We start from the raw sequence: 25,852 nt of genomic DNA on the forward strand, positions 1-25,852 counted from the left end.
CCTTCTCTAGGCCTCTATAAACTAAAAAGGGAGAGGGGAGGGAGCACCGGTAGTCTAGGTGATCTCTAAGGTCCCTCTTAATTTCCTGGGAGAGCAGGAAAGCTAAAGGCAATGCATGAAAACTAACTGAGAAGCCATCATAATGTTCACTGGGTAATTCAAACTTTATACATCCAAAATTAAACTCTTGATTCCTATCCTTCTCCAGGTGCCTGCTCTACATACAATCTTCACCATCCCAGCAAACAGCAATCTCATTTTTCCAGTTGCTCAGACCAAAAATTTGGCAATAATCCTGGTCTCCTCTCTATTTTTTCACAATGAATATCCAGTCTGTCAGTAAATGCTGTTGGCTGTAACATCAAAACATATCCGGAATCTAGCCACTTCCTATCTTCTCTTACCAGTACCACCTTAGTCTGAGCCACCATCACCTCTCACCTGGATCCCTGCAGTAGACCCACCTCCATGCTTCCCCCTTGCTCCCACACTTTCTCCTCCACACAGACAGTAAGTAAACAAACAAATGTATAATATATCAGAGAGTGACAGATGTTATGATGAAGAGGATTCCTGTTGAAATGTAAGTCAGATTGTGTTATTGTGCTTAAAACTTTCCAATACTCTCCATCTCAAAGTAAAAATCAAAGTCCTAAGAAAGACCTATGATGCCCCACATTAACTCTGATCTCACTCCTATCACTCTCTACTAACTTAAACCAGCCATACGGGTCTCCTTGTGTCCTCCACCACACCAAGTGTGCCCCTGCCTCAGACTCTTTGTGCCTGTGGTTTCCTGTGCCTGGAATATTGTACCCCAGATATCCATATGGGTCACTTCTTCATTTCCTTCAGGTCACTTCTCAAATGTCATCTTCTCAGTAAGCGTTTCCCTGACCAACACATATAAAGTATTCCCTTCCACCTTCAACTTCTATCCCCCACACTCTGTAAGCTATTGTCCATAATACTTTTTACCCTCTGATATATTCTACATATCTCTTCTCACTAAACTGTCAGCTCCAAGGAGGGATTTTTGTCTGCCTTGTACATTGCTACATCATCTGTGGCTAGTACAGTATAGTAGGTGCTCAGTAAGTACTTGTAGAATAAATGCAGTCTGTAAAATAGAATGGCAAGGTTATTGACACCAACATCTCCCACACAACCCAATCCATCAGTCTGGTGGGTGGATAAGAGACCTAGAAGTCTTAAGAGCTTCATCAATTTCTATTATTGATATCAGTGTGGTTCTTTTGCCTCTCTGGCTCTCATTTTTCCTATCTATGAGGTAAAAAAGAGCTGTGGGATAAAAGCAGAAACACATGATTTGGAGAAGAAAGAGTGGGACTGAAATCCTAGCTCTATCACTATGACACTGTTTGACTGCAGACATGTTACCTAACCTCTCTGAGCATAATGTTTACAATGAGTATAATATTGTAATAGTATGAACAGTATCATAATACTCTAAACATTTGCTGCTTGTACAGGGTAGAAATGAGAGTGAAATGTAATAATGGCATATGAAATCACTTGATAAACTGTACAGTGCTACTGGAATATATCCAATGTCACTGTTCTCTGTTCCACATGCAAAAAAAAAGGTATCAAGGAGTCAAAATATTTGGCACTAAAAATGTTTGGCACTTCGGGAAAGAACATCCCAGATGAAACACTAAGTACTACGGTAGCTTATTTACTGTCTGGTGCTAGGCAGTTCTGGCTCAAGTTATCCTGTGATAGGGCCTTGGCTGTGTGTTGAAACCACCAAAGGAGACTGACCACTGTTAGGGAAATCCTGCCACAAGACACTTGCAGTCCCCCCAGCGGCAAGATAGTGGGACTACACTTCCACAAACAAGGAACCTACTTAACGTGCAGAGAACAGAGCCCATGATTAGGAGGGCCATTTCAGAAAGCTACATCATTTAATTCAACAAAGCCCCAAGTGAGTGCCAGGCGCACTGTCTGGAGAGTGGGAGCGGACGCGCTTGGGACTCTGACTCGGGGGGATGGGCGGGACAGGGACAATGTATATGACCTGAACTTATGTACCCCCATGATGAGCTGAAAGAAAAAAAAAAAAAAAAGCCCTTATAAGAATGTTATTTGTCCCCTTACTCTCTGAATTGTTTGATTTGTGCTTATCACTTCTCTCCATTAATCAACACTCTGAAACCCCATTTATGTAGAACCTCAAAGCAAGCTATTAGGACTGATGGAAACTTTGAGAACAGAAAAATAATTCTTGATCTGACTACCACACTGGGCATCTTCACTGGCTCGTAAGCCAAACTAAGACCCATTAATCACCCTCGATTTTATGCTAATTCAATACTCATATTACTGCAGACTTGTCAGGTCAAAGACATCAAAAACACGTTCCCAACAAGTGCAATGATATAGCCAAAGAAACCAAGGAAGGAACTAGTAACTAACTTGAATGGGATGGCACTACTGAATAATAAGAAATAGATTTCAACTCTTTGCTCCGGTTCACTTTTTATTGTCTTTCCAGAGGTACTACCTCCTATTGTTTGAAATATCCATCAGGATCTGTAAGTGGTTGCTTGAGTTCAGTCCTGCTCCCATCTACTTCATGAAGGATTAGAGGCAGCCACAGGTAATACTGTTGGCCATTTCAGCCTATATTTATCCATTTCCTTTTGGAATGTGTACATTTAAAAAATTCATAGCATGCAATCCAGCATGTTTTCATACTGGCATCATGGCATTGTGGTGTGGTGCTGCTTTTATGAGTTTTTTTAAAAAGTGGCTATAAGCTCCTTGAAAGAAGAAGATTCTCTCTGAATTATGTCCTCTTTCCCCTGATCTCCTTCTTGTACATGCTGGTGCATAGCAGGTGTTTAATGAGAGAAGTGGTTGATTGATAGATTCTTTTTTGAAAAATCACTTTATTAGGGTAATCTCTAAAGCTAGCTATTATGTTACAATAGGACCTTTTGCCAGGTGGCCTGCAGTTCACTTACCATTATCCAGACATGCAACTGTAGCTAATTAACTATGACCCTTAGTGTAGAGGGTAATGAAGCCAAAGTTCAGTGCCTGTATAGGTGAATTTTATCTTTGCTTTGTGGTTATGGAGGACATACCTAAAAAGAAGCTTAAATTATATGAGAGTAAATGGACCATTTCCCCATCTAGAAATAAACACCAGAAGGAGTGTTGTTGGCATTTACTTTACCCAAAGGACAACATGTAAAAACATAAAATTATGACTTCAGCTGCTTATGCAAACCTAAACATAAGCCAAATATAGCTAGTGATTTCTGTGGCCTAGTTTACATTTGTTACCTATTCATGTTAGTTTTCTATATAGAAATGATTATTATTCCTTAGCCCCTTGCTAAGAGCTCCCAAATTGAAATTCTAAAAAAAAAAAAAAGATTATGAACTGCATAAAACTTATTAGGCCTCTTTCCTGCTGTTTTTTAAAGAGATGAAAATTTAGAAACATTCTTCTCTTCATCCAGGAAGGAAATGGCATTAGTAGTTCCAATTCACAGCTGAGTAAAACTGACAACAGTGTCACTATGCAGCATTAATACAGGATGAAATGAAGTATGCTTTCACTTTCAGGGCAGCAGCAGAAACCCTCTGTCTCTTAAGTCCCAGAGATATTCAAAACTTAGGTACTTTCAGCAAGGTTGCAGGATGCAAGGTCAATATACAAAAATCAATTATATTTCCATACACTAGCAATGAACAATCTGAAAGGAAAATCAAGAAAATTCCATTTATAATAGTATCAAAAAATAAAATGCTTAGGAATAAATTTAACAAAAGAAGTGCAAAACTTATGCTCTGAAAACTACAAAAATTGTTGAAAAAAGTAAAGAAGACTAAATAAATAAAAAGACATCCTATGTTCATGAATCAGAAGGCTTAACACTGTTAAGATGGTAATACTCCCCAGATTGATCTACAGATTCAACAGTACCTACCAGAATCCCAGCTGGCATCTTTGTAGAAAGTGACAAGCTGATCCCAATTCATATGAAAATTCAAGGGACTCAACAGTAGCCAAAACAACCTTGAAAAAGAATTCACACGTCTTCATTTAAAAGCTTACTAAAAACCTATAATAATCAAGAGAGTGTAGTACTGGCATAAGGACAGACATATAGATCAATGGAATATAGTTGAGAGTCCAGAAATAAACCCTTACATTTATGGTCAACTGATTTTACACAAAGGGGGCAGAGACAGTTAAATTGGTAAAAATTCAACAAATGATGCCATGATGACTGGATATCTACATGCAAAAGAATGAAGCTGGGCCCCTACCTCACATCATATATAAACATTATGCTAAAATTGATCAAAGACCTAAACATAAACAGCTAAAACTATTAAACTCTTAGAAGAAAACATAGGTGCAATGCTTTGTGACCCTGAGTTAGGCAAATCCTTCTCAGATATGACACCAAAATCATAATCCAAAAAAAGAAAACAAATAGATAAATTGGACTTCATCAAACTTATAAACTTTTGTGCTTCAATGGATACCATCTAGAAAGTGAAAGAAAGTAAAAAAAAAAACCCACAGAATGTGAAAATCATTCACAAATCACAATCTATTGAATATTTGTAAAAGACTTGTATCCAGAATATCTAAAGAACTCTTAAAACTCAATAATAAAAATGACAAATAACCCAACCTAAGCATGAGCAAAGGATCTGAATGGCTCTTTCTCAAAAACAAACAAACAAAAAAAGATATACAAACAGCCGATAAGCACATGAAAAGATGCTGAAAATTATTAGTCATTAGGGAAATGCAAATGAAAATCACAATGAGATACCACATCATACCCACTAGGATAGCTATAATCTAAAAGACAGATAATAACAAGTGTTGTCAAGGATGTGAAAGAAATGGAACCCTCATACATTGCTAGTGGAATTGTAAAACAATGCAGCCACTTTTGAAAACAGTTTGGAAGTTCCTCAAAAGCTTAAACACAGAGGTACTATCTGATCCAGAAATTTCACTCCTAGATACACAGTCAAAAGAACTGAAAATATATGTCCACAAAAAAAACTTGTACATGAATGTTCACAGCAGTATTAGTCACAATAGCCAAAAGGCGGAAAAACCCAACCCTAATGTCCATAAACTGATAAATGGATAGATAGAATGTGTTATATCCATATAATAGAACATTATTAAGCTATAAAAATAATGAAATATTGATATGTGCTTTAACATGGATGAACCTTGAAAACATTATTCTACGTGAAAGACGCTAGTCACAAAAGACTACATATTGCATGATTCCATTTATAAAAAAATATTAGAATAAGCAAATCATAGAGACAGAAAGTAGATTAGTGGTTGCTCAGGATTGGGGGAGTACTGGGGGATGACTGCTAAGGTTTGCAGAGTTTCTTTTGGGGGTGATTAAAATGTCCTAAAATTGATTATGGTAATGATCACACAACTCTGAATGTACTGAAAACCATTGCACTATACGCCTTAAATGGTTGAATTATATGGATTGTGAATTATGTCTCAGTAAAGCTTTTATTAAAAAATAAAACTTAGGCATTAAGTAATCTAAATTAACAGCATTCTCAAGTGACCAACACTTTAATGCTATAAATTTAATTAGATGTACCACTCTCCACCCTGGTGTGGCTCACAGGTTGCTAGCTGGAATTTGTGTGAGAGAGAAGGGGTGGCACCTCTCATGATTGTGAAAGTAATAATTCGTGGACTATTATCTCTATGTAGCAGCCACTGAGACTAGCCCTTACCAAGCAACAACCTAAAGCATTATCTGTCAGATGAGAAGCTTCAAGAAGAAAAAGCTGGGAAGTACTGATCTAGAGAGGTTTCCCCACATGGTAAACAAAATATAAAATGCAACTATTTCTGCTCCCTCAACTAGCAAAGGGGTGATCACTAAGCACCCTCCTGGTCTACTCAAACTTACATAAGTGCAGTGAATAAACTGAAAAAGCTGGGTCTTTTCTTTTGTAAAATAATTTCTATGTAAATATGAGATTTCAGAATTATCTTCCATATGATGGAGGGCAACCAATGCTGGTAACTGTGCAGAAATTCACAAGCAATTTATAAAAATGTCAGCTCTGTGTTTAAAACGAGGATAACTTACTCTGAGTTTAACATTCCAGGACTTGATAAAATGCTGTCAGGGGAAGTATGAGGTAGAATACTCTCTTCAATATCTTTCTTTGTTTTCAAATGATTAATTTTCACATAATCTGAGCAGATTAGCTGAGCTGGACACTTCCAGCAAGCACCCTCATATGCAGATTAGTTACTGCTTATGATAGCGCTGCTGAGGTCTGACCCAGACAGAAGTGTCTGGGAAGGGAGAGGGTCCAGTTATTCTCAGGTTCTGAGAGAAGGTTGCTAACATGGCCAGTAGACGGAAAGAGGCAGAGATAAAGAGAGAGAGAGAGACAGCAGCTGGCAAAATACTTTATTAAATTGCCAAGACTTCAAGCCACCTTGTTCAGCTCCCCCAGCAACTGTTGAATCAGGCTCTAATCTCAAGGTTAAAAAGCTTGGCTATTCATTTTGCAATCCCCTCATGTCATCTAGTCTTAAGAGAGAGGTGCTGGCGTTGATCTGATCTGTTATTCTCCAGATATTTTTTTTAAAGAAATTCTTTAAGAGCATGCCACAGGTCTAATGAGAAAAATATCCTGAGAAGTGGAAAGAAGAGTCTATATTTCAATGTCAAAAGCATGAAAGGAGTGGAATAAAAGAAAATCAGGGACAGGCAGCACTTGAGGAAGCTGCAGACAAAGAGAAAATGGTGGAGGTTCAGGTTGGAGAGAGATTTCCTTTTCCCTCTCCAACCAATCTCACAAAATTTGATTTTTCTGTTTGCTTTTTATTTTTCAGAATTATGATTTCAGGTTTGGCTATAAAATAAGGCCGTTGCTTTGCCGCATCCAGCCCACACTCTGCTCCCTGCTTGTGTGGGCTTCTAAATGAAACTGGTGGTCTTGGTATCACCATTAAAAAAATAATAAAATTGTCCATGTTCCTAACTCCAACTCACATAATCCCACCAAGAGCAGCCACAATACATGTATGAATCAAGAGACCAAATAATTATTTGTTTTAAATGCTATTTGTGTACACCAGATGAGAAAATTACTACAGAGAGGAAAAACACTTAACAAAGAAAATTAAGTGTACCAGAAAATCCAATATATTATTTGAAAGTTTACAGCTCAGAGAATGAAAGTCTGATAATGTAATATTAACAGTGGCAAGAAAGCACCCCAAAGTGACTCTGCACTGGAAGGCTGCAAACTTCTACAAAAATCTCTCTCACCGATGTTAACCTTTGGCCGAGCTGAGCTGTAGACAAGCTAGAGGGCTACATCCTGTGGATATTTCCAAATGGGGTGCCATTCAGTGTGATTATTTTGTCCTCAGGTTCTGATTATTGGGATCCAGACAGACCTCACCAGCTATTTGCTGACCACAGAGAAAGGATGCTTCTTCCCAGTATACCAACCCTCAAAGCCTATGGACAGAAAGAACTAGTCTGTCTTGGTCCCAAAGCAAAATTCTGCTTTCCAAGACAAACTGCTTCTTGTAAAAGTGTCATAAAAGTTTTTTGATAACTGAGGAGGAGAGAGGAGATGGAAAGAGGCATTAATAAAATGACTGCTTTTGAAAAAACTAATAGAGAAAGACAGGACTTGCCAATTTCAAAGCACTACTAAAATACTTCCTATTATGGAGACCAGAACAAACTACCAAGAGAAAAATTAAAATGTTGTTTTTGCATTTGGATAATTTCTCTACACCCCAATTCTGTATTCCCCCTCCGAGGACCCAATCCCCAAGTATAAATGTTTGCCATATTATTGTGCTGCCTGCTGGAAAATAAGGGGCCTTACTTCTGTCAAGTGGGCCAGTGGTCAATTAACAAAGCTGTCTTGTTTGATCTTGGAGAGAAGATAGCTCCATAAAATATCATCAAGGTTGCATACAAGCCCCAAAATCACTTTTTATTTTCCTTCTGTTCAAACCACATAGCAAATTAAGAAAAATAGAAAATGATCACCTTTGGCCTCTCTCCTTTTCTCGGCAGAAATATTGTAAATGTATAAGAACACAGAGTTAATACAGACATTACTAAAGTTAAAGAAATTCCCTCCACATAACTAACTAATGTGCATAAACACAAACGCAATCGGAAAAGGGAGGAACCCAGCAGGTTATTGTAAGCCTTTAGAATTTTGAGCTTTTTAACTGAAAGTTGGTACGTAATGCATGCAATACAGAGAGGGTAGAAGCTCTGGATTTAAAAGTCCCTTGACCTTCACCAAATTGTGCCCCTACAGAGTAAGGGCAAGAAAGAGAAAGTAGGAAAATACATCCACTTTTAGATTGGGATTGGTTACAGTCTGATGAAATTGATTCATTTTCAATAAACTGATTCAGGGATTTTATATATCCTAGAAAGGGAAAGTCTTTGTCAACCCAAGAGACAGGAATACTTGTTTTCCCTTTCACTAGACTCCTCATAACCAGCGCAGCAATCATAAACCAGGGAAGATTAAATAATCTTGGACTTTCTCAGGGTACTGCTAATTCGCATTAGTTGATGTCATTAATTTAAGCAGAGTGTCAAGGAGGCATCAAAGAATGATAGTCTGCCTACTACAGAAGTTGTTTGTTGTTTTGTTTTGTTTTTTTTTTTCCATTAAGACCTGGGATAAAATCACCAAGCTGGCTGCCTACCTGATTGGAAGAACCTTTTGCTCTCTATAGCCACTCCCTGAGAATTTTAGTTTTTTCTTCAAAGACATATCTCTTAACAAATATGTAGAACCATTAGTTTCCTCCCTGTTAAGTGAGTAAGTTGGGGCGGCGAGGGGAGCATGCCGAAGATGGAAAGTTCCAGTGACTGCGACTGGGTTTGGCACCATGGTAGGTCAAAAAGTACCTTAGACATCCCCCCCACCAGAAAAGTTTACAAAAGAAGAAGGGCTTCACTATCTAGTGACATCCCTAGAAAAAAGTTAACCCTACCAAGTAAATCTGTTCTCATAAAATGACGACATTTTATCCTATGGTATAAGCCCATTACAAAAATAAACACTCTAAATTAAGTGGAAAACACTTTGACAATATCAAATGAATGCTTTGAAAATCCTGTAAGCATTAAAAACCTAATACAGTGTAAAGCCTAATAAGAAGCTGTTTCTTCAACAGCCCAGAAAAATGATATTTTATGAAATTCTATCTTCCTCTTTCTGTCTTTACTGATATTATTCTATCAGCCTTCCAAGAGTGAAAGCATCAGCGAAAGAAGGCAAACTGTTGGGTTTAGGTCACCAAACAAAGATATTAAGACTAACAGAGAAATTTTGGAAAAGTCACAGATAAAAGAAAATAGCTACAGAAACACAGAATAAAATACAAGTCCACAGGGACATCAGGCCCCGATTGACCTGAGGAATTAATTCCCCAAATCAAGTCATCCCCCTTCACCAGATAAACCAATATCTTAATTTGCTGGGGGAAAAAATCTTCAACACAGTTTCCAAGAAGCTCAACAACTGTAGTGAGGAAGAATTTTTAATAAGCAAGATGAAATTGTCTACCATTTTTCTCATGTCTTAATTAAAACTCTGGGGTAAGATTATGGCTCGTAGGTCACTAACAGTTCTTACTCAATTTGTTAGAGTGAACAGCGCATGTTTTAAAATGCAAACACGTCCTTAAAATGAAATATAATGAAGAACCCCACTCCTCCCTCCCCAGGGCAGATTTCAGAGCACACTGGAATAGTAGGAAATGCTTTACAAAAAAAAATTTTTTCCAACTCTTTTGTAAGTCAGATTCAAGCCTGATTAAATTGTTCATTAAAAGAACATTCTTCCCTTTATAGATCTGATGTAAACCTGAAATGGGGCTGTGGACCTGTCATAACCCACAGAGAAAATAAACACTTTGGAAGAGAAAACGGACCCAAACAACCACTTTTAACGTAGTCAACCAACGCTGAGAAACCTGTGAGGGCAAATCCTGCCCAGTCTTTACCGAGAAAGTTGCCCCTTTGTCCATTCTAAAGGTGCCTGATTGGGTTCTCTCTGCCAACCTCCAACTCTGGAGCAAGTCCCCAGTTGCTTTCAGGGAAGGAAATTCACCCGTTCACACAGGGGCCCTCAGGACCCAGAGAACACTTTCTTTCCCTAACCCGGAATTCCATTCTATTTCTTTGGAGGAGAGGGCTGAGAAAGGCTTGGGCCAGTCTTTTTACCTTTAATCTGCCGAAACCCGACACAGGCTGGAAGGCAAATTCTAACAGATTGGAAGTGGAGAAACTGACCAAATTTCTGATCCAGGTTCTGCGACGTTGAGGAGGGGAGAAAAAAGGGCTTAAAGGCTTTATTTCTCAAGGTGGCCCATACAATCGGATTTAAGTTTGGAACTTGTGGGACCTGGAGTCCCAAGAGGTAGGATTTGGAGAGGCTGGGGAAGTTGCCGAGGAATCTGTAGGGGCACAGATCAGCACCCAGGGCGTGCGGCACAGATTCGAGGCGCTCAAGTTGAATCTTTGGTAGGCCAGGAGTCCCTGGGAGAACTTCAGATTTAGAGTAGCCCCTCCTATGGAACCCTGCTGAGCTATCCCAAGGGCATCTGAGGGTTCCCTCGGGGAAGAGTGACTCTATGTCCTGGGCCAAAAGGTGACATTTCTGGGAGGAAAAACTTACCGCACGTCTCCGTAAGGTCCAGAGTAGCTCTCCATCCAGGGGCCCATCTCACTTTTGACACAGCTGGGGCTGGGATAGGGCACTCTGCTCACCACGCCGCCGGGATACCACACATCGGGTGCAGGGAAGTCGCCTTCCTGGCCCGCCAGCCCCTGAGGTGGCCGAGAGTAACCATAGGGGGTTACGGCCCCAGCCTCGCCTGCGCCGCCGCCGCCCCCACCACACGGCCCATACAACTGGCCTTGTTCGGCTGTGAAGAGAGTGTGCCAGGAAGAGGCGGCTGCGGCTGAGGGCGAGCCGGAGCCGGGTCCCGTTGCACCCCCGCCGTGTAGGCTAGCCAGGTCCCCAAAGCGGCACTGCGCTGCCGCGGCTGCCCAGGAGCTGCCGTAGTCCAGCTGGTTCTCCAGCTTGATACGAGCGTGGGGATGAGGAGGAAGCGGAGGGGGTGGCGGCCCAGCCAGGGCCAGCGGAAAGTTGTAGTAGTCACGACTCTGGTACGGTGCGGCCTCCTCCAGTGCTCCGGACTTGTAGAGAGACAGAGTGGAGGGCAGCTCAAGTGTCCCGGAGCTCCCTGCTTCGCTGCTGCCAGAGCAGCCCAGGCTCTCGCCTTCTAGCCCTTTGGTGTAACTTCCCTTGAAAGGGGTATACTCAGCAGGCTCTTCAGTGCCCTTGTCTGCACTGTCATCCAGCAAAGAACCTTTGCATTCGGCCAGTGGGGCACAGGGAGTAGGACGCACAGCGGGTGGACCTCCCAAGAGCTGGGCGTACATGCAATCCCCCCGAAGCTGTTCTCCAGGACTCAGATGCTCCAACGTCTCCACACCCAAGCCCATGGACACCGACACTGCCTTACACAACTCCTTGGCGCTGTCAGATATGGTCGAAGTGCCCCCTAGGTAACTGTCCTTGGAGGAGGTGGGAGCCCCAGCGGCCTCCCTCGCTCTCCCGCTGCTGCTGCCTTCGGATACTGCCTCCTGCTGCTGTGGCTGAAGTAGTTGCATGGTGCCGGCCTCGCTCAGGATGTCTTTAAGGTCGGCTGAGCAGCTGCTTAAGCCCGGGAAAGTGGGGCCCAGCAGGGCCAACGTGGATGGGGCAGCTGAGTCATCCTCGTCCGAAGGTGCTGGCGGCTGCTGCTGCAGCCCCTTGCTGGCTGCCGCGGCGGCTCCAGGCTCTGGGACGCAGCGTCTCTCATGGTGGCACTCCAGGGCTGACTGCTGTTGTGACGGCTGCTGTTCCTCGTCCAGGGCCAGGTAGCCTGTGGGGCCTCTGCTCTGTGCTTGGGGAGAGCCATCCTCACCCTGCTGCTGCTGCTGCTGCTGCGGGGGGCTGGTTTCCTGCTGCTGCTGCAAATGAGCGCCAGGAGGTGCCGCGCTCGCGGCCTCAGGGTGCCTGGGGCCCGGGTTCTGGATCACTTCGCGCACACTTTGGAACAGATTCTGGAAAGCTCCTCGATAGGTCTTGGACGGTGGCCGGGGGTAGACCCTCCCCAGCCCTAACTGTACCTCCATCCTTGAGCCTGGCTGAATCTTCCACCTAATTCCCGTACCCCGCCTCCCCTTCTCTTGCTAAGAAGAGTTCAACAGGCAGTGATGATGCGGTAGTCGGTGCAGCTAGCTGCCCACCTGCGGGAAGCTCCAGGGAAGGAAACTTGCAGGAACAACCACGCAAAAAGCGCTCTGACAGCCTCACAGTCTCGTGCAGAGGAAGACACAAGGTGGACAGGATCTGCCCTGCTAGGCTCACAGTCTGTTCCTGAATACTTGAAGGGTAGATTCAAAAGATGCTCAAATCTTGAAAGAAAAGCAAAATCCTCTGCCCCCTAAATTCGGTGTCCACTGAAACAGGTGCAAATAAGAACTGAGTTTTTGTTGTTGTTGGTTTGTTTTGGTTTTGGCTACTGAAGCCCTGCCTGCCTTTTCATCTTTTGATCTCTGGCTCCACACTAGCGGTCGGGGGGAGGCAGGAGGAGGTGGAGAGGGAGTAGGGGGAACCAGGGGGCCGTTCCCGCGTGCAGCCTAATAAGCCAGGTCGTGCTGAAGCCGCTCCCCAGTTGCTCGGCTCCCAGGAGCCTTCTTTGCAACGTGAAGCTACCTCACCCACTCGCAGCCGAAAGGAGTTAGCTCTCTGAAAACTCCGGCTGGCAGCGCTGGGCCGACGTGGGGTGGGGGGAGAGGGTTGTGGGGGTGCTGGCAGAGAGTAACAGGCAGAGGCTGCTGCCGGAGAGGAGACCTAGAAGCGGGGGCGGGGGGAGCGGGACGGGGGAGCAGGGTGGTGGGGAGGAGGACAAAGGCAGCCGTCAGTCCTACCCGACACTTTCCTCGCTTCCTCTGAGTCTCTAGCAGCTTTTAAAAACTTCACCGAAGAGGGAAGGGCAGCTCCGGGGCAGTGGCTTCGAAGCGGCCGCGCTACAAGAGGCGTTGGCTGTCGCCGGAGCCGGGCTGGGGCTGGCGTGGTGCGTCCCTTCTGCTCCGGCACGGCACTGGAGCCACTAGCTCGGTCGTTTTCCCTCCGTCGCCTCCTCAGCCTCCAGGCTTGCTCCGGCCCTCCTGCTCTCCCAGCGAGCTGGCTCCCCGGGATCTCCAAGGGGGCGCTGGGAGGTGGAGAGCAAATGCAACAGTTTGCGAGTCGGGTCCCGCCCCCGCCGGGCCGGCCTCCTTGCCTTCCCACCTCCTTTCTCCCTCCCCTCCCTTTCCTTTTTTCTCCTCCCCTCACCGCTGCGCTAACGCCTGGTGGCTTTGGAGAAACAAGTGCTGGCGCAGCGTGGGTGAGGGCAAGAGAAAGCTCGCTCTAGCCCTGTAGGACCCCTGGTCCCTGAATATCTATCTCCTGTTGCTTTCCTAAACCATCGTTTAGGCGCCATGGCTGAAGCTTTAACCTGGATCTTTATTTTGAGGACAGGGCTACCGGATCTCCCGGAGGACGGCACTCACCAAATTTGGTTCCGAAGCCCAATCTAAAAAACAGATGGTGTGTGTTGGGGGGCGGAGGAAGGAAGAAAGGGGTGTTAGGAGTACTTGCTCCTAAAGGCTGCCAGGGGTTCTTTTCAGGACCGATGAAGACATGCAGAGATTTCTACAAACTGAAGAACAAGCCATGGCCAAGCCAGCCACTTGCTGAAACCTTTGAGATTCTTCCATAGGGTTAGATAGGGCCTGGTGGCACAGTGCCATTTGCTCTGGGAACCCTTGGCCCCAGGAACCAGAGATCATTTCTACACTCTTCTGAGCTTTTCTTCCTGTCTGGAATTGCCTCTAACCACCCACTTCTCACCTATTCAGACGTGCAAAGGAAAAATCACCCACACAAGCAGGCAAACACACAAACACCAGAAACACTTGCCATGTGCACATAGGCCATAGATTTTGTTCAGGGTTTTGCAAACGTTTGCTTTGTATACAGGCCCTTGGTTTTCCAAGTTGCCTTCGCATATTTTAAACTTTCCAACTGGAACTATCCAAGGATAGAAACTATATAGGGCTTCTTTTCTCCTCTTGATGGACAATCGAGAGTGGAGGGTGATGTGGGTTACTACAACTGCTCTTTTGTGGAGGATGTCCCATAGCCACTGTGTAGAGAGGAGAGGCAAGTGGGAATGGAAAGGTAGAGGAAATGGAAGGGGAGGGCCCTGGGCCTAACTTTTAAGTTCCTTAGACCTTTGGAATTGGGCAGGGTCTCTGTCCCAGAAAGTATATGGAGATCTTAGTCCAGGCCTCTTCTACTTTTTATAGTCTTATACAGAGAAAAGAGGGATTGTTGTTTTATCTTGTGCACAGCCAAACATCAGGGGAATTTACTTACGTTGGCCAAAGGAGGTAACTCAAATCTAAAGGCAGGGAAGAGTGGGCATGATCAGCTCTATTTTACCGATGAACAAGCTGAAGCATGGACATAACTTGTTCTATGTTCCACATTAGTAGAACCCAAATTAGTCTTCCATCCCACTGCTATTTTAGCTAGACTCATCAATCTCATGGGAACTTGGGAAATGAGTACAAATGAACCTTCCAGAATAGAAAGGCCTGAGGACCCTTTCACCTGAAGAGGTGAAAAATTATTCCCTGAGATTTTTAATGGCTGCATCCCTACTTGGACATAACCCAACCATACCCTCTTTGTTGGTGAGGAATCTCACAAAACACTCCTTATAGTAAAGAAGCAGTCTTATTCTTAGAAATGTCAAACTGTAGCATGGCTAATTGGCAATAGCCTAAGGTAATGGGAAGCAGAAATATGGAATCAAAATACTTAAATACTTTGAAAACCTTATTTGTTTTTTTTAAGATAATGCATTTTTAATTAGCTAGACTTAACTATTCCACAATGTATATATACTTCAAAACACCATGTTGTACATAACAAAAACATACGATGTTATCCATCCATTTAAAAAAATAAATGAAATAAAAATAAAATACCCAACCACTAATTCCCTCTAAAATGTTTAATATATCACAGGAAATAGATAGATAATAACCTGAATTGGTTAATTCTTATTGGTCTACTGTAACTGACATCAATGAGGGTTACATGTATGCATGGTAAGGAATAAAGACCAGTAATCCTTTTTTTCTTACAGCTTTATCAACATATATAGCACATAACATAATATTCACCCAAACCAGTAATCCTTTTATATCTAACTAAAATAAATGAAACTGCAGACTAACTTTAGAAAATAAGCAATTTAAAAACATGTTCATTCAAACTCATTTAACAACTATAATCATAAGTTAAATTGTTTATGAGTTCACACATCTGGTACCCAAGAAATGTGTTTGGCTCAAGATACTAAATGTTTCTGAGAACAGCCTTCACCATTGCACTCACGAAATAGTAAAGCTGTTTGACTTGTTTCATTCATTCATACTCAGCTTTAACATGAGCCCTTCAGTAAAACTAGTTTCTCTTCAATGACATCTTTCACCTAGAATCAAAACATCTTTACTAACTCCTTTTATACATCTCTATATTTAATATACTTTCTCAATGGACTATCTTACAAAGGTCTCATTTATCAGCTTCTACATGACTTAATAAAAGAAGAATAACTTTGGTATACTTATCAAATCAGTACCTTCAAGGTATAAAAGATATATTTTCCTCAACATTAGATTTCATTAGCTCATTCTCTTTGAAAACACTTCCAACCACAAGTTTAAAAAGTCAAATATCAGTCGTATAGCAAATTTAAAAGTTCAACAACCTCCATGTCTTTCCTTTTAATGTTTTCCAAAATACAAATAAATAAATATCTGAATCCAGAGATAATTTATGAAGTGCTCCTATGTATATAGAAAAAAAAATTAGTCACTATGTAGAAGAGAAAGGAGAAAGCTTGAAAGTAAATAATCAACTCCTTTCCCAGTTTGATAGGTTCAAGTTCATTCGAGTGGTCCACACTTACGTTTAAGTCATATACGACTCCCAGATAATAACTCTAAGGTAGTGTGAAAACCTTATTTGAATAGTCATTACAACCTCCAATCCCACCAAAGATTTTAGCTAGCATTGCTCAAAGGGAATTGAGTTTAATGGCAGGATGGTAGAATGGAATGAACATAGGTCTCAGAGCCAGAACTATTTGTTTACGGTCTGACAATGAAGGGGGTACAAGTAACAGTGAATGAACAATGGGTAGGAGTGAGGAAGGTAGTTAGAAACAAAGAGGTCTGAAAGAGATTAAGAAAGAAATTAAGAAATAAAGCTCTGAAGTTACCCTTTAAATAGATGACAGCCTGATAGACATTCAAATCCAGGTCAGAAGGATTCCAAAGTTCATGTTGCTTCCACAGCACCAGAGTTGTCTTCACAGTTTCCTCATCAGAATATTGTGGCCAATAATACCCTCAGAAGGGTGATATAGCAATTAAAATTTAGAATCATGTGTATAGAACAAATTTGTAAACAGGAAAGCATTCTACAAATCTGAAGAATCACTTCATTATTTTTTATTTTTAAAGATAATGCTATCAACAATTATATCATTATCAGGAAATGTTAATTACTGTGAGCATAGTAGGAGCATATACTTTATTGGAAGTTTAAACTGATTGCCCATCTCAAATCTTATTTTCCTCCCATTTCTTTTTAAGAAAATTAAGAGACAACTGTTGAAAAGTATTATATAAATTCAATGCTTGTACCAGCTTTCTTCTTCTTCATCTGCCCCCTCCTCTTCTTCTTTGCAATTTTTATCCATCAATAGAACCAGTGATGTTTATGGTATGGGCTTCCTCTGCAACTTCAAGGGGGCTTTGTTAATGGAATCTTCCCTAGCTTCTCACCCTGGAAAGCCAGGATGAACTGATCTTTGGAAAATAGTGTCAGGTCCATTGGATTTTATTTCCTAAATATCTCACAAGTCTGCCCACTTTTCTTCATCTCCGCTGCTGCCAACCTAGTTCAAGGCACCATCCTTTCCCACCTGGTCTCCCTCCTGCTCTTACTTTCCTAGAGTCAGTTCTGCATTGTGCAGCCAGAAGGATTATTAAAAAGAGCCTTATTAAAGTATAATTGGCATATACAATAAACTGCATATATTTAAAGTGGTACAAATTGATAATTATTGACATATACATATACTCATGAAGCCATCATCCCAAAAGTTTCTTTTGTGCCACTTTGTACTTCTGTCTGCCTCTCCCGCATTCCTCCTCTAGATACCAATGATCTGCTTTCTGTCAGTATAGATTGGTTTTCATTTTCCAGAATTTTATATTAATGGAATCATATAGTATAATACTCATTTTCTTGGTCTTGCATCTTTCACTGAGCATAATGCCCTTGATATTCATCTAAGCTGTTATGTGTATCACTAGTTCATTCTTCTTTATTGCTGAACAGTATTCTATTGCATTGCTGTACCACAGTTTGTTTATCCATTTACTTGTTGATTGACATTTGGATTCTTTTGGGGCTATTACAAATAAAGCTGCCATGAACATTCATACAAATGTTTTCATATAGAATTATGCTTTCATTTCTCTTGGAAGAGTGGGATGGGTGGGTCACAGGCTAGGTATATGTTTGCCTTTTGTGAGAAACTGCCAAACTGTCTTTCTAAGTGGATGTACCATTTTACATTTCCACCAGCATATAAGAATTCTGGTTCCTTCACCATCCTCACCAACACTTGGTATAGTCAATCTTTTTAATTTTAGCATTCTAATTAGAGGTGTAAGTTTTTCCCATTTAATTTGCATTTCTCCAGTGAATAATGATGTAGAGCATTTTTCATGTGCTTATTTTCCATTTGTATACTTTCTTTGAAGAAGATTCTGCTCAGGTTTTTTTAACCTATTTTTTAAACTGATCTGTTTGTATTTTATTATGGAGGTTTTCTATATTCTAGACATGAGTACTTTATCAAAAATATTATTTAACAATTTGCTCTGTCTTTAGTTTGTTTTCATTGTCTTACTGGTGTCTTTTGAAGAGAAAACATTTTTAATTCTGATGAAGTCCAGTTTTTCAATTTGTTCACTTGTTTTTAGGGTCAGATCTAAGAAATCATTTTCCAACCCAAGATCACAAAGATTCCCACCTATGTTTTCTTCTAGAAGTTGTATGGTTTTCAGTTTTACATTTAGACCTATGATCCATTTTGAGTTAATTTTTGTATGTAGACATCCAGTTTTGTATATAGATGTCCTATTGTTTCAGCACCATTTGTTGAAAAGACTATCCTTTTTCCACTTAGTCACCTTTGGAACTTTGACAGTAATCAATTGTCAATATATTTGTGTAGGGGGTTCTTTTAGAAAGTTGAATCTGGTCATATTGCTCCCCTACTTAAATTGTGTCATTGGCTTCACATTGCTCTTAGCATAAAAGTCCAGATCTTTAACCACACGTTAAATGGTCCACCTCTCTGACCTCTTGTTATACCACTTTGCCTCCTATTTTCTGAGCTTCAGTCACACTGGCCTTTATTCAGTTCCTCCAGTGACCTATATAGTCTTTCCTGCCTTTGCATATGCTACTCCTTCTACCTAAAATGTTGCTTCATTCCTCTCCCTATTCATCTAGTTAATGCATATGCATACCAGAACTTCTAAGAAGACTTCCTCAACCTCCTAGGCTATCTCCCTCACTCACCCACGTTTTATTATCTTTTAAAAACACCAGTATTTCTCCTTCAGAGGACTTCTTACAATCTGTTTTCCTCAGTGGACAGTCAGTTTTCTGAGACCGGGAATTGTACTGGTTTTTGCTCATCATGCAATCCTTAAGACTCAGCCTGGTACGGCACATGGTCATTTCTAAGTGCACATTTGTTGAATAAATGAATGGATTTTATTTCCACAGAATCAAAATTCTATTTCCAAAGTGGAAGTTTGGTTTTGGGGGTCTGCAAAATATCCTGTGGATTCAGTATGCTTAGGAATCTAATAAACTTTTATTTCAACCTACAAGGAAAGTAAAGAATCTCTCCAATTCATACATTGAATGAATATTGGTTAAGCACCTACTATGTACCAGGCTCTGTTCCAGGCACTTGATATTCACTGATGAATAGGACACTGTAGACCCTGCCTTGAGGAGCTCATTCACGGTTCAAAAAGGAGAGTGAAGAACCATTTAAATAAATACATTTGAGCTGGGCTGGAGACAAGGAGTGAGGTTTATGAATAAACCTGCAGAATTCTTCTTTCTACTGATTTGTGGACATCTGCTATTTCCTCCACATAGAGGATTACGAAGGACTATTTTCTCATCTCATTTGTTCTTCCTGCCCCTCAGTGTTGGAGCCTTTATATCACCTAATCCTTTCCTGTAGGTCCACTTCTAAAATCTCCCCTGGCTGCCCTCTTCCAGGTTATCTTCAACAGAGTAAGAATCACAGGGTTCTTTCTAAAGAAGACAACTCTGAGAGTATCTCTCTTCTCCTCTGTAACTTTTAATCACCTGCACCAGGAGCTTCAAATCCAAATGCCTCCAAAGTAATACTAGGCAAAGAGCCTGGTATTAGAGAGACCACTAGGGGAGTGCATGTAAAGTGGGCAGCCACCACTCAGCTCCAACTGATTGTTACCAGGCAGAAATGTGGCTTCAATGTTCCAGATATTCCATTATTTTTAAGATCAGCAGTGTTGCAGTTTTTAATGTGACATCTCCTGATTTTTTTTTAATGTTGGCTACTAATTCAGATGGTTTAAAAACATTATGCAGGCCAATCCTCTGCAGGCCAAACAAAACATGTCTGTTGATAATAATCAGTTTGTGGGCTGCCAATCTGCAACCACTGGCCTACGGATTCAAGTCCAAGTTCCACAGCTTAGCCTTTAAAGTCCATCACAGTTAGGTCCCAGTCTTTCTCTACAGTCACTTGTCCCACCTTTTTCTCCACCTCTTTAGCTACATATGACTTTTTGGGTTCCCTCTGCACATAGCCTCACTCCCAGACCTGACTACATTTGGGCCATGCTGTTTTCTTTTACTGAAATGTTATTTCCTCCTTTCCTTCATGACTAAATTCACCTTATCTTTCAAAACACAGCTCAAATATTAAGTTCTTTGAAAGGCTTTTCTAGATTTATTACTTATAATTAATTTATATAATGCTTTATTCTTATTTCTTTTAAAATACTTATCACAATTAGATATGTATTTTAATTTTATAGATGTAGATATAGATCTTCCTCCTCCACCAGGCAGTAGCCCCTCTTTGTGGATTGCCATTCATTCATATTTTTATTTGTTCAATCAATGTGTGGAGTTTCTACTCTATGTCAGGTACTCTGGTAGGCACTGGGACTAAGAGCTCTAAATGTTCCATTTAACCAAAATATAGGTATAAAATGTTAAATGCAAGTATATTACAAAAGTGGTATAAGAAAGAGAGAGATTTTTCCACATCTCTGCTATTTTACTGCTAATGATAATTCACTAGGAATCCACTGAGATTTGCTGACATTATAGGGCACTGATAATTACTTTGCACAAGAAACCAGGTGAGTAGGGATTATCCCTACTTATAAAGGGGGCAACTGAGGCTCAGAAATATTAAGTAATTTGCCCAAGGTCAGCCAGCAGATAGGAGGCAGGGCCAATGCTATGAACCTACATGTTCTATTAAAAGCAACTAATCTCTTATCACTATATCTCAGCTGCCTCTCTGATGCTGTGGTGTGTTGCCCTGTCCATCCGTAAAATATGGGCCAGACATTAGGTGAGCAGGGGCATTATCAAATCCTTGCTATAACAAGGTATTTTGTAAAAAAGTTTTACAGTTAAATTTGGTGAAAAGTAAATATACTTTCCACTCCTATTTATGTGCCATGTTACCTCATCCAAAGTGGTTAAAGGAAAGATAAAAATCTTTTTGTTACTTTGGATCTTGTTTTACTTTTTTGTAAAGTTGAGGTAACAAGAGTAACTTTCTTCTTGATGATTTGTTGTGGAAAACCAAGTAAAATAATGAGTGCAAAGAAAATGTATAATGAAGATTATTGTAATTATTTGTCCATTATGTGACAACATTATATTATTTGTAATCCTTACAACATCTCTCCAAGGGAAGTATCATTGCTTGTTATTACTCCCGTTTTAAAGATGACAATATGGAGGCAGAGCTAGAGCTTGGGGCTTGGTCTGTTTGACACAAAACATAGTATCATATTGCCTCTCAGGCATTATGCAACAGTTAATTACTGGTATCATCTGTATAGTGCTATTTACTTTTCAAAATGCCTAAGGATATTTGACCCCAAGTTCAGGTGTCAGGGATAACGTTTGGGATTCAAAGTTTAAACTCCACGTTTAAAAGATTTCAAAATATGAAGCAGAGGTCAACAGTTGAAAATCAGTTTAGCAAGACCTCTCTTCCTCCCCACCCACATTTCACCCTTCCCTAGCAAAAAGGCTGTATCCCATTCTACTCTAGAAATTTCCTTGGCTGCATTCTTTGCTGAAAAACATGTTTGTAGATGGCAGCATATGGGAAATTTTGGCTCATATTTATTTCAGCTCCACTAAGGAGGTACTGAGGAGGGAATCAATAGCTGCCAAAAGGAAAAATGACCACCAATCAGAGAACATATATCACTATGGGCCTTTAAGAATGGAGTGTTCTGGGGAAATCAGAATGAAGCCAAACATGCAATTGAGACCAGTACTATCTTTCATAGTAGCAGAACCTCCCTGTAGAGTTCAAAGCTACTGAATGACTGCTGCCATATCCGTATTATTTGTCTGGATTAACAAAACAGGGTTGCCTTCACCCTGTCTCTGCACCTTTTCTCCTTGGCAGCAGTAATACCACCTGGCCTTTGTGCAAGGACCCTGCGGTTGACAAAGAACATTTACATATAACACCTCAGTTAGTTTTCATAGCAACTTTTGGAGTTAAGCAGAGCATGTGCTGTTAACACTATTAGTTCTGCTGGACTGAAGAGGAACCTGTGCCTCTGAAAGCTTAAGTGACTTGCCCAAAGTCATCTAGCTGTTCAGATTCAGAGAAATATGGAGCCAGCATTCTCCTTTGTCAGAGTTCTTTTTTCTACACCAGGCTTTTCAGGGATTAGCACCACTCAACAAGTGATCCCTTATCCCCAGAGACACAAATTGTTTTCAGCTAACTGCAATTTGGTTAGGGTTGGACTAGGTCTGTCTTGATTTCAAGAGAAATTCTCTATAGTCATTTCCTGGCAGCTGCTTCTAGAAATGGGTGACAGTAAAATCACAAGGGGGTAACAGTGAAAATGTGTTCTAGATGGAATCCTACAGTTCCTTGCTACTGCCTTCTTCTAAATCCCTAACCCCCAGAGAAGTATCACATATTTCACAAGCCCCTGAGAAAATGCCCGCACCCCCTTAGTTCCACCGTGATCCAGGACAGATAACTACTTGGAATATCATGAATCAACCTGTGAACATAAAAACTTTCCTTAGTTTCTGGCTGAGTTGAAATGTAAATCAATGAAAGGAAGGGGCATCATTCTCTCATACCTTGGAAAATAGAGAGTTATCTGTAGGAATTCTTACACTTTACCTAAGGTACACAAACAGTGCTCTGATATTTGTCAGTTGAAAATCTGTTACTTTATTTAGATAGATGATTCAAGCTTGTGTATACTGAAATTTTGAATTATTATGATCAAAACCATAGAGAAAAGCAAACAGTATTTTCCAACAGACTCAAACTGATTACATTCTCATAGAATTGCATAGGATACCAATTCTGGCTATTTTCCTTCCTAGATCAACCTAAATCTGGGAATAAAGCAGATTAAAATACAGTGATCAAATGCTAACTTCATCTCCCTTTGTCTCCTCTTCGTCTCCCATCCAGTATTACCATTCCTTAGTCACTTGATTTTCAGTTCTGGCAAAAATGCAATTGTGTATGCTATGGCAGTGCCCAGAAAGCTTGCATGCAAAGCTGTTAAAAGCAGTTACTTTCACAGATAGCAAACCAGCACAGGGATATGGATACAAAAGTAACACAGTATTGCAAGAGCATTTAGATTGTGTGATCAGATCAAAATGAAATGGCCTCATCAAGGAATAACTAGGTTGTGACTCTGTTATCCAGGGTATATGGAATAGACCATAATAACTGCTATCATTTTTTTTATACTCTTACTATGTGCTAATCATCCTTCTAAGAGCCTCACATGAACTAACTCATTTAATACGAAGTGAATGAACTCATTCAAGCCTCACAACAATCCTAAGAGAGAGGTACTATTATTACTCTTATTTTACAGATGAGGAAAGAAAAGCTCAGAAAATGTAGCAACTTGTTGAAGGTCATACAGATAGTTAGGAGATAGAGTCGGGATTGGAACTCATGGAACCTGGCTCTAGAGCTTATTCTATCCTTACTACTAAATGATATTTGTATATCAACTGTGTGGGCCTTTTTTCATTGTTAAAAGGTACTTAACTATGTGCTAGGCATCTTCTCAAGAAGTTCACAATATAAAGTGAAGAACTAAGCTCATCATTTCTCAACATTAGTAGAATAGACTTTTATTTTCTTGAAAAATCAGAACAACTGGGATATGTATAGCATTTTAGAGTTTTCAAAGCCTTCCCCCTGGCCCCCATATCTAATCCTAATGTACTCTGTTCAGCTGGAGAGGGTTTTTTTTGTCATTTTCTGTTTTTCTCTTTTCTAATTCTTCTCTCCTTTCCTTTTTTTCCTCTTTCTCCTAATACACACTTTTTTTTTTCAGTAAGGGGAATACTATGATATCCTTATAGCCCAACCCCTATAGACCCGACTCCAGGGCCTCCTGTTAAAACCACTGTAGTATCAAAAGTGGGACCTGTTGTGTGGTTTAGGAACTGTAGAGGCCTCCTGGGACCTCCAGTCTGTTGTGCTGATGCCTGATCTTTTGGTTCATTTTGGTATTGTTTTGATTCATCTTCCTCTAATTAGGGAGGCCAGGGAAGTCCTCACTAACTCTTTGTCTGAGAACTCTGTATATGCAAACCTTTTGGGATGGTCTCTAATTTGTCACAGAGTATGGTAACACAGTTGACTGAACCACAATTGTAGCTCCCTTAACTTCCCAGCTTCTTCCATCTCCCTGACTTGAGCTCTGGGTTCTCAACAGAGCTTTTCTCTAGGGTCACCCTCTAACAGTCCTGGCTCATCCTGGCTGCTGGAAGCTCCTGAACTAGGTCCAGGGTCTCCTCTTTAGGCTCTGGCTCCAGGTCAGGCCCTAGCAGCGGCCACTCAAGCTCCAGTTCCTCAAACTCCAGGCCATTCCAGCAGTTTCCCACGCCACTTCCCTGGCCTCCTCATTAGCCCAGCACAAAATGACACCTCTGCTGCTGCTGTCCCAACCCTGAGCCCAGACATAGACAACTCCAGCTGCTGCTGCCATCCTGGGAAGGTATTTTTATTCTCATTTCATAGGTGAGAAAACTGAAGTTCATAAGAGTTTAAGTTACTTGCTCAAGGCCACACAGCTTGAAAATGATAGAGATAAGTTTCAGATATTTTCTGACTCCAAAGCTTGTGCTCTCTTAATTACTGCATGAAATGAATGTTTTCACCACCTTGGACTCAGAAGGGCCATGTTAAAATACCATGACATTGGCTTTAAGCCTATAGTTTCTGTCACTCAGTTGGTTAGAGGAAACATTTTGGTTTCTCTAACCTGCCGTCTTTATCAGTGAGATCACTAGTGCAAGTTCAAGGCTTTCCACATTGGGCTGAGACAACAAAGATCATGAATAATCCAAAATCATAACACCATGGTATGTGTTCTGTTCTGATAGTGACCCTTGATAAGTCTTTGCACTGCTTTGTGCCTCAGTTTCTATAGGTCTCTTAACCATGGAAATAGCACCTGGCCTACAAGTTCTGTCATTAGAAAATCAGATGTGAACAAGTAATAATATAAATTAAAGCAGAAAATACTTGTACAGTTGTAGGATTGTGTGAAGATAAAAGCTCACTAATGACTTGCCTTTGGTTTTGATAAGTATGGGACTTTATTAATTAGGAGTCTTAGTTGCAAGTAAGAGAAGCCCAGTTGAGCTCACTTAAGCAAAAAGAAATTCAATAAATTAGCCTACAGAGCTATTTATAAGTAAGCCTACAGGGATGTCTCTCAGACCCAGAATTCTGTGGGGCCTCAGAAACAACTAGAAGAAGGGACTCAATGCTGTCGGGACTGTTTCTTTCCCTCTGTTGTCTCTGCTTCCCTTGGCATGTCTCCTCCTTCTCCTCTCTCTACAGACCACTTTCTCCCTTTTAAGTCCACATGGGAGAAAATGGCCATTGCTAAAATCTCTGCAGTTCAAATTAAAAGCTAAACTAAGCTAAAATCTCTTGGTCCAAAAGTCCAGGTGAGGACTTATTGTATAAGCTTGGCTCAAGTGTGCATCCTTTAGCTGATGAATTGTCACCAGGGAGTAAGATCTTATTGTAGGAATATTCTAGCCTTCAGCAACCATGTGAATGTGGGGATTTCTTCTGGAAAATGTGAGGGACAGCTCACTTCAAAGGGAATTTCTGAGAAGGCAATCAAATAAATAGAGTTCTTCTACAGAGGCAGAAAGTATAAATTTTTGCCAACTAGTGCAGCCTGAGGACCTCACTAGTGAGATTTGGAGATGGGTTTCTCTGCATGATCAACAGATCTGTGCC

The 25,852-nt window shown here is 41.0% G+C and overlaps 1 protein-coding gene across 1 annotated transcript in view; it reads right to left on the bottom strand.

The window, feature by feature from the left end:
* AR (androgen receptor) overlaps nucleotides 1-12,951 on the bottom strand; it is a 176,107-nt gene extending 163,156 nt beyond the window's left edge. The window contains exon 1 of the mRNA XM_045538910.1: nucleotides 10,744-12,951. Within this exon, the coding sequence (XP_045394866.1) occupies nucleotides 10,744-12,251 (1,508 nt within the window). The 5' untranslated portion in view covers nucleotides 12,252-12,951. The remainder of the gene's footprint in view (nucleotides 1-10,743) is intronic.
* Between the last annotated feature and the right edge of the window lie 12,901 nt (nucleotides 12,952-25,852).

This window comes from Lemur catta, chromosome X (assembly GCF_020740605.2).
Source record: "Lemur catta isolate mLemCat1 chromosome X, mLemCat1.pri, whole genome shotgun sequence".
NCBI lineage: Eukaryota > Metazoa > Chordata > Mammalia > Primates > Lemuridae > Lemur > Lemur catta.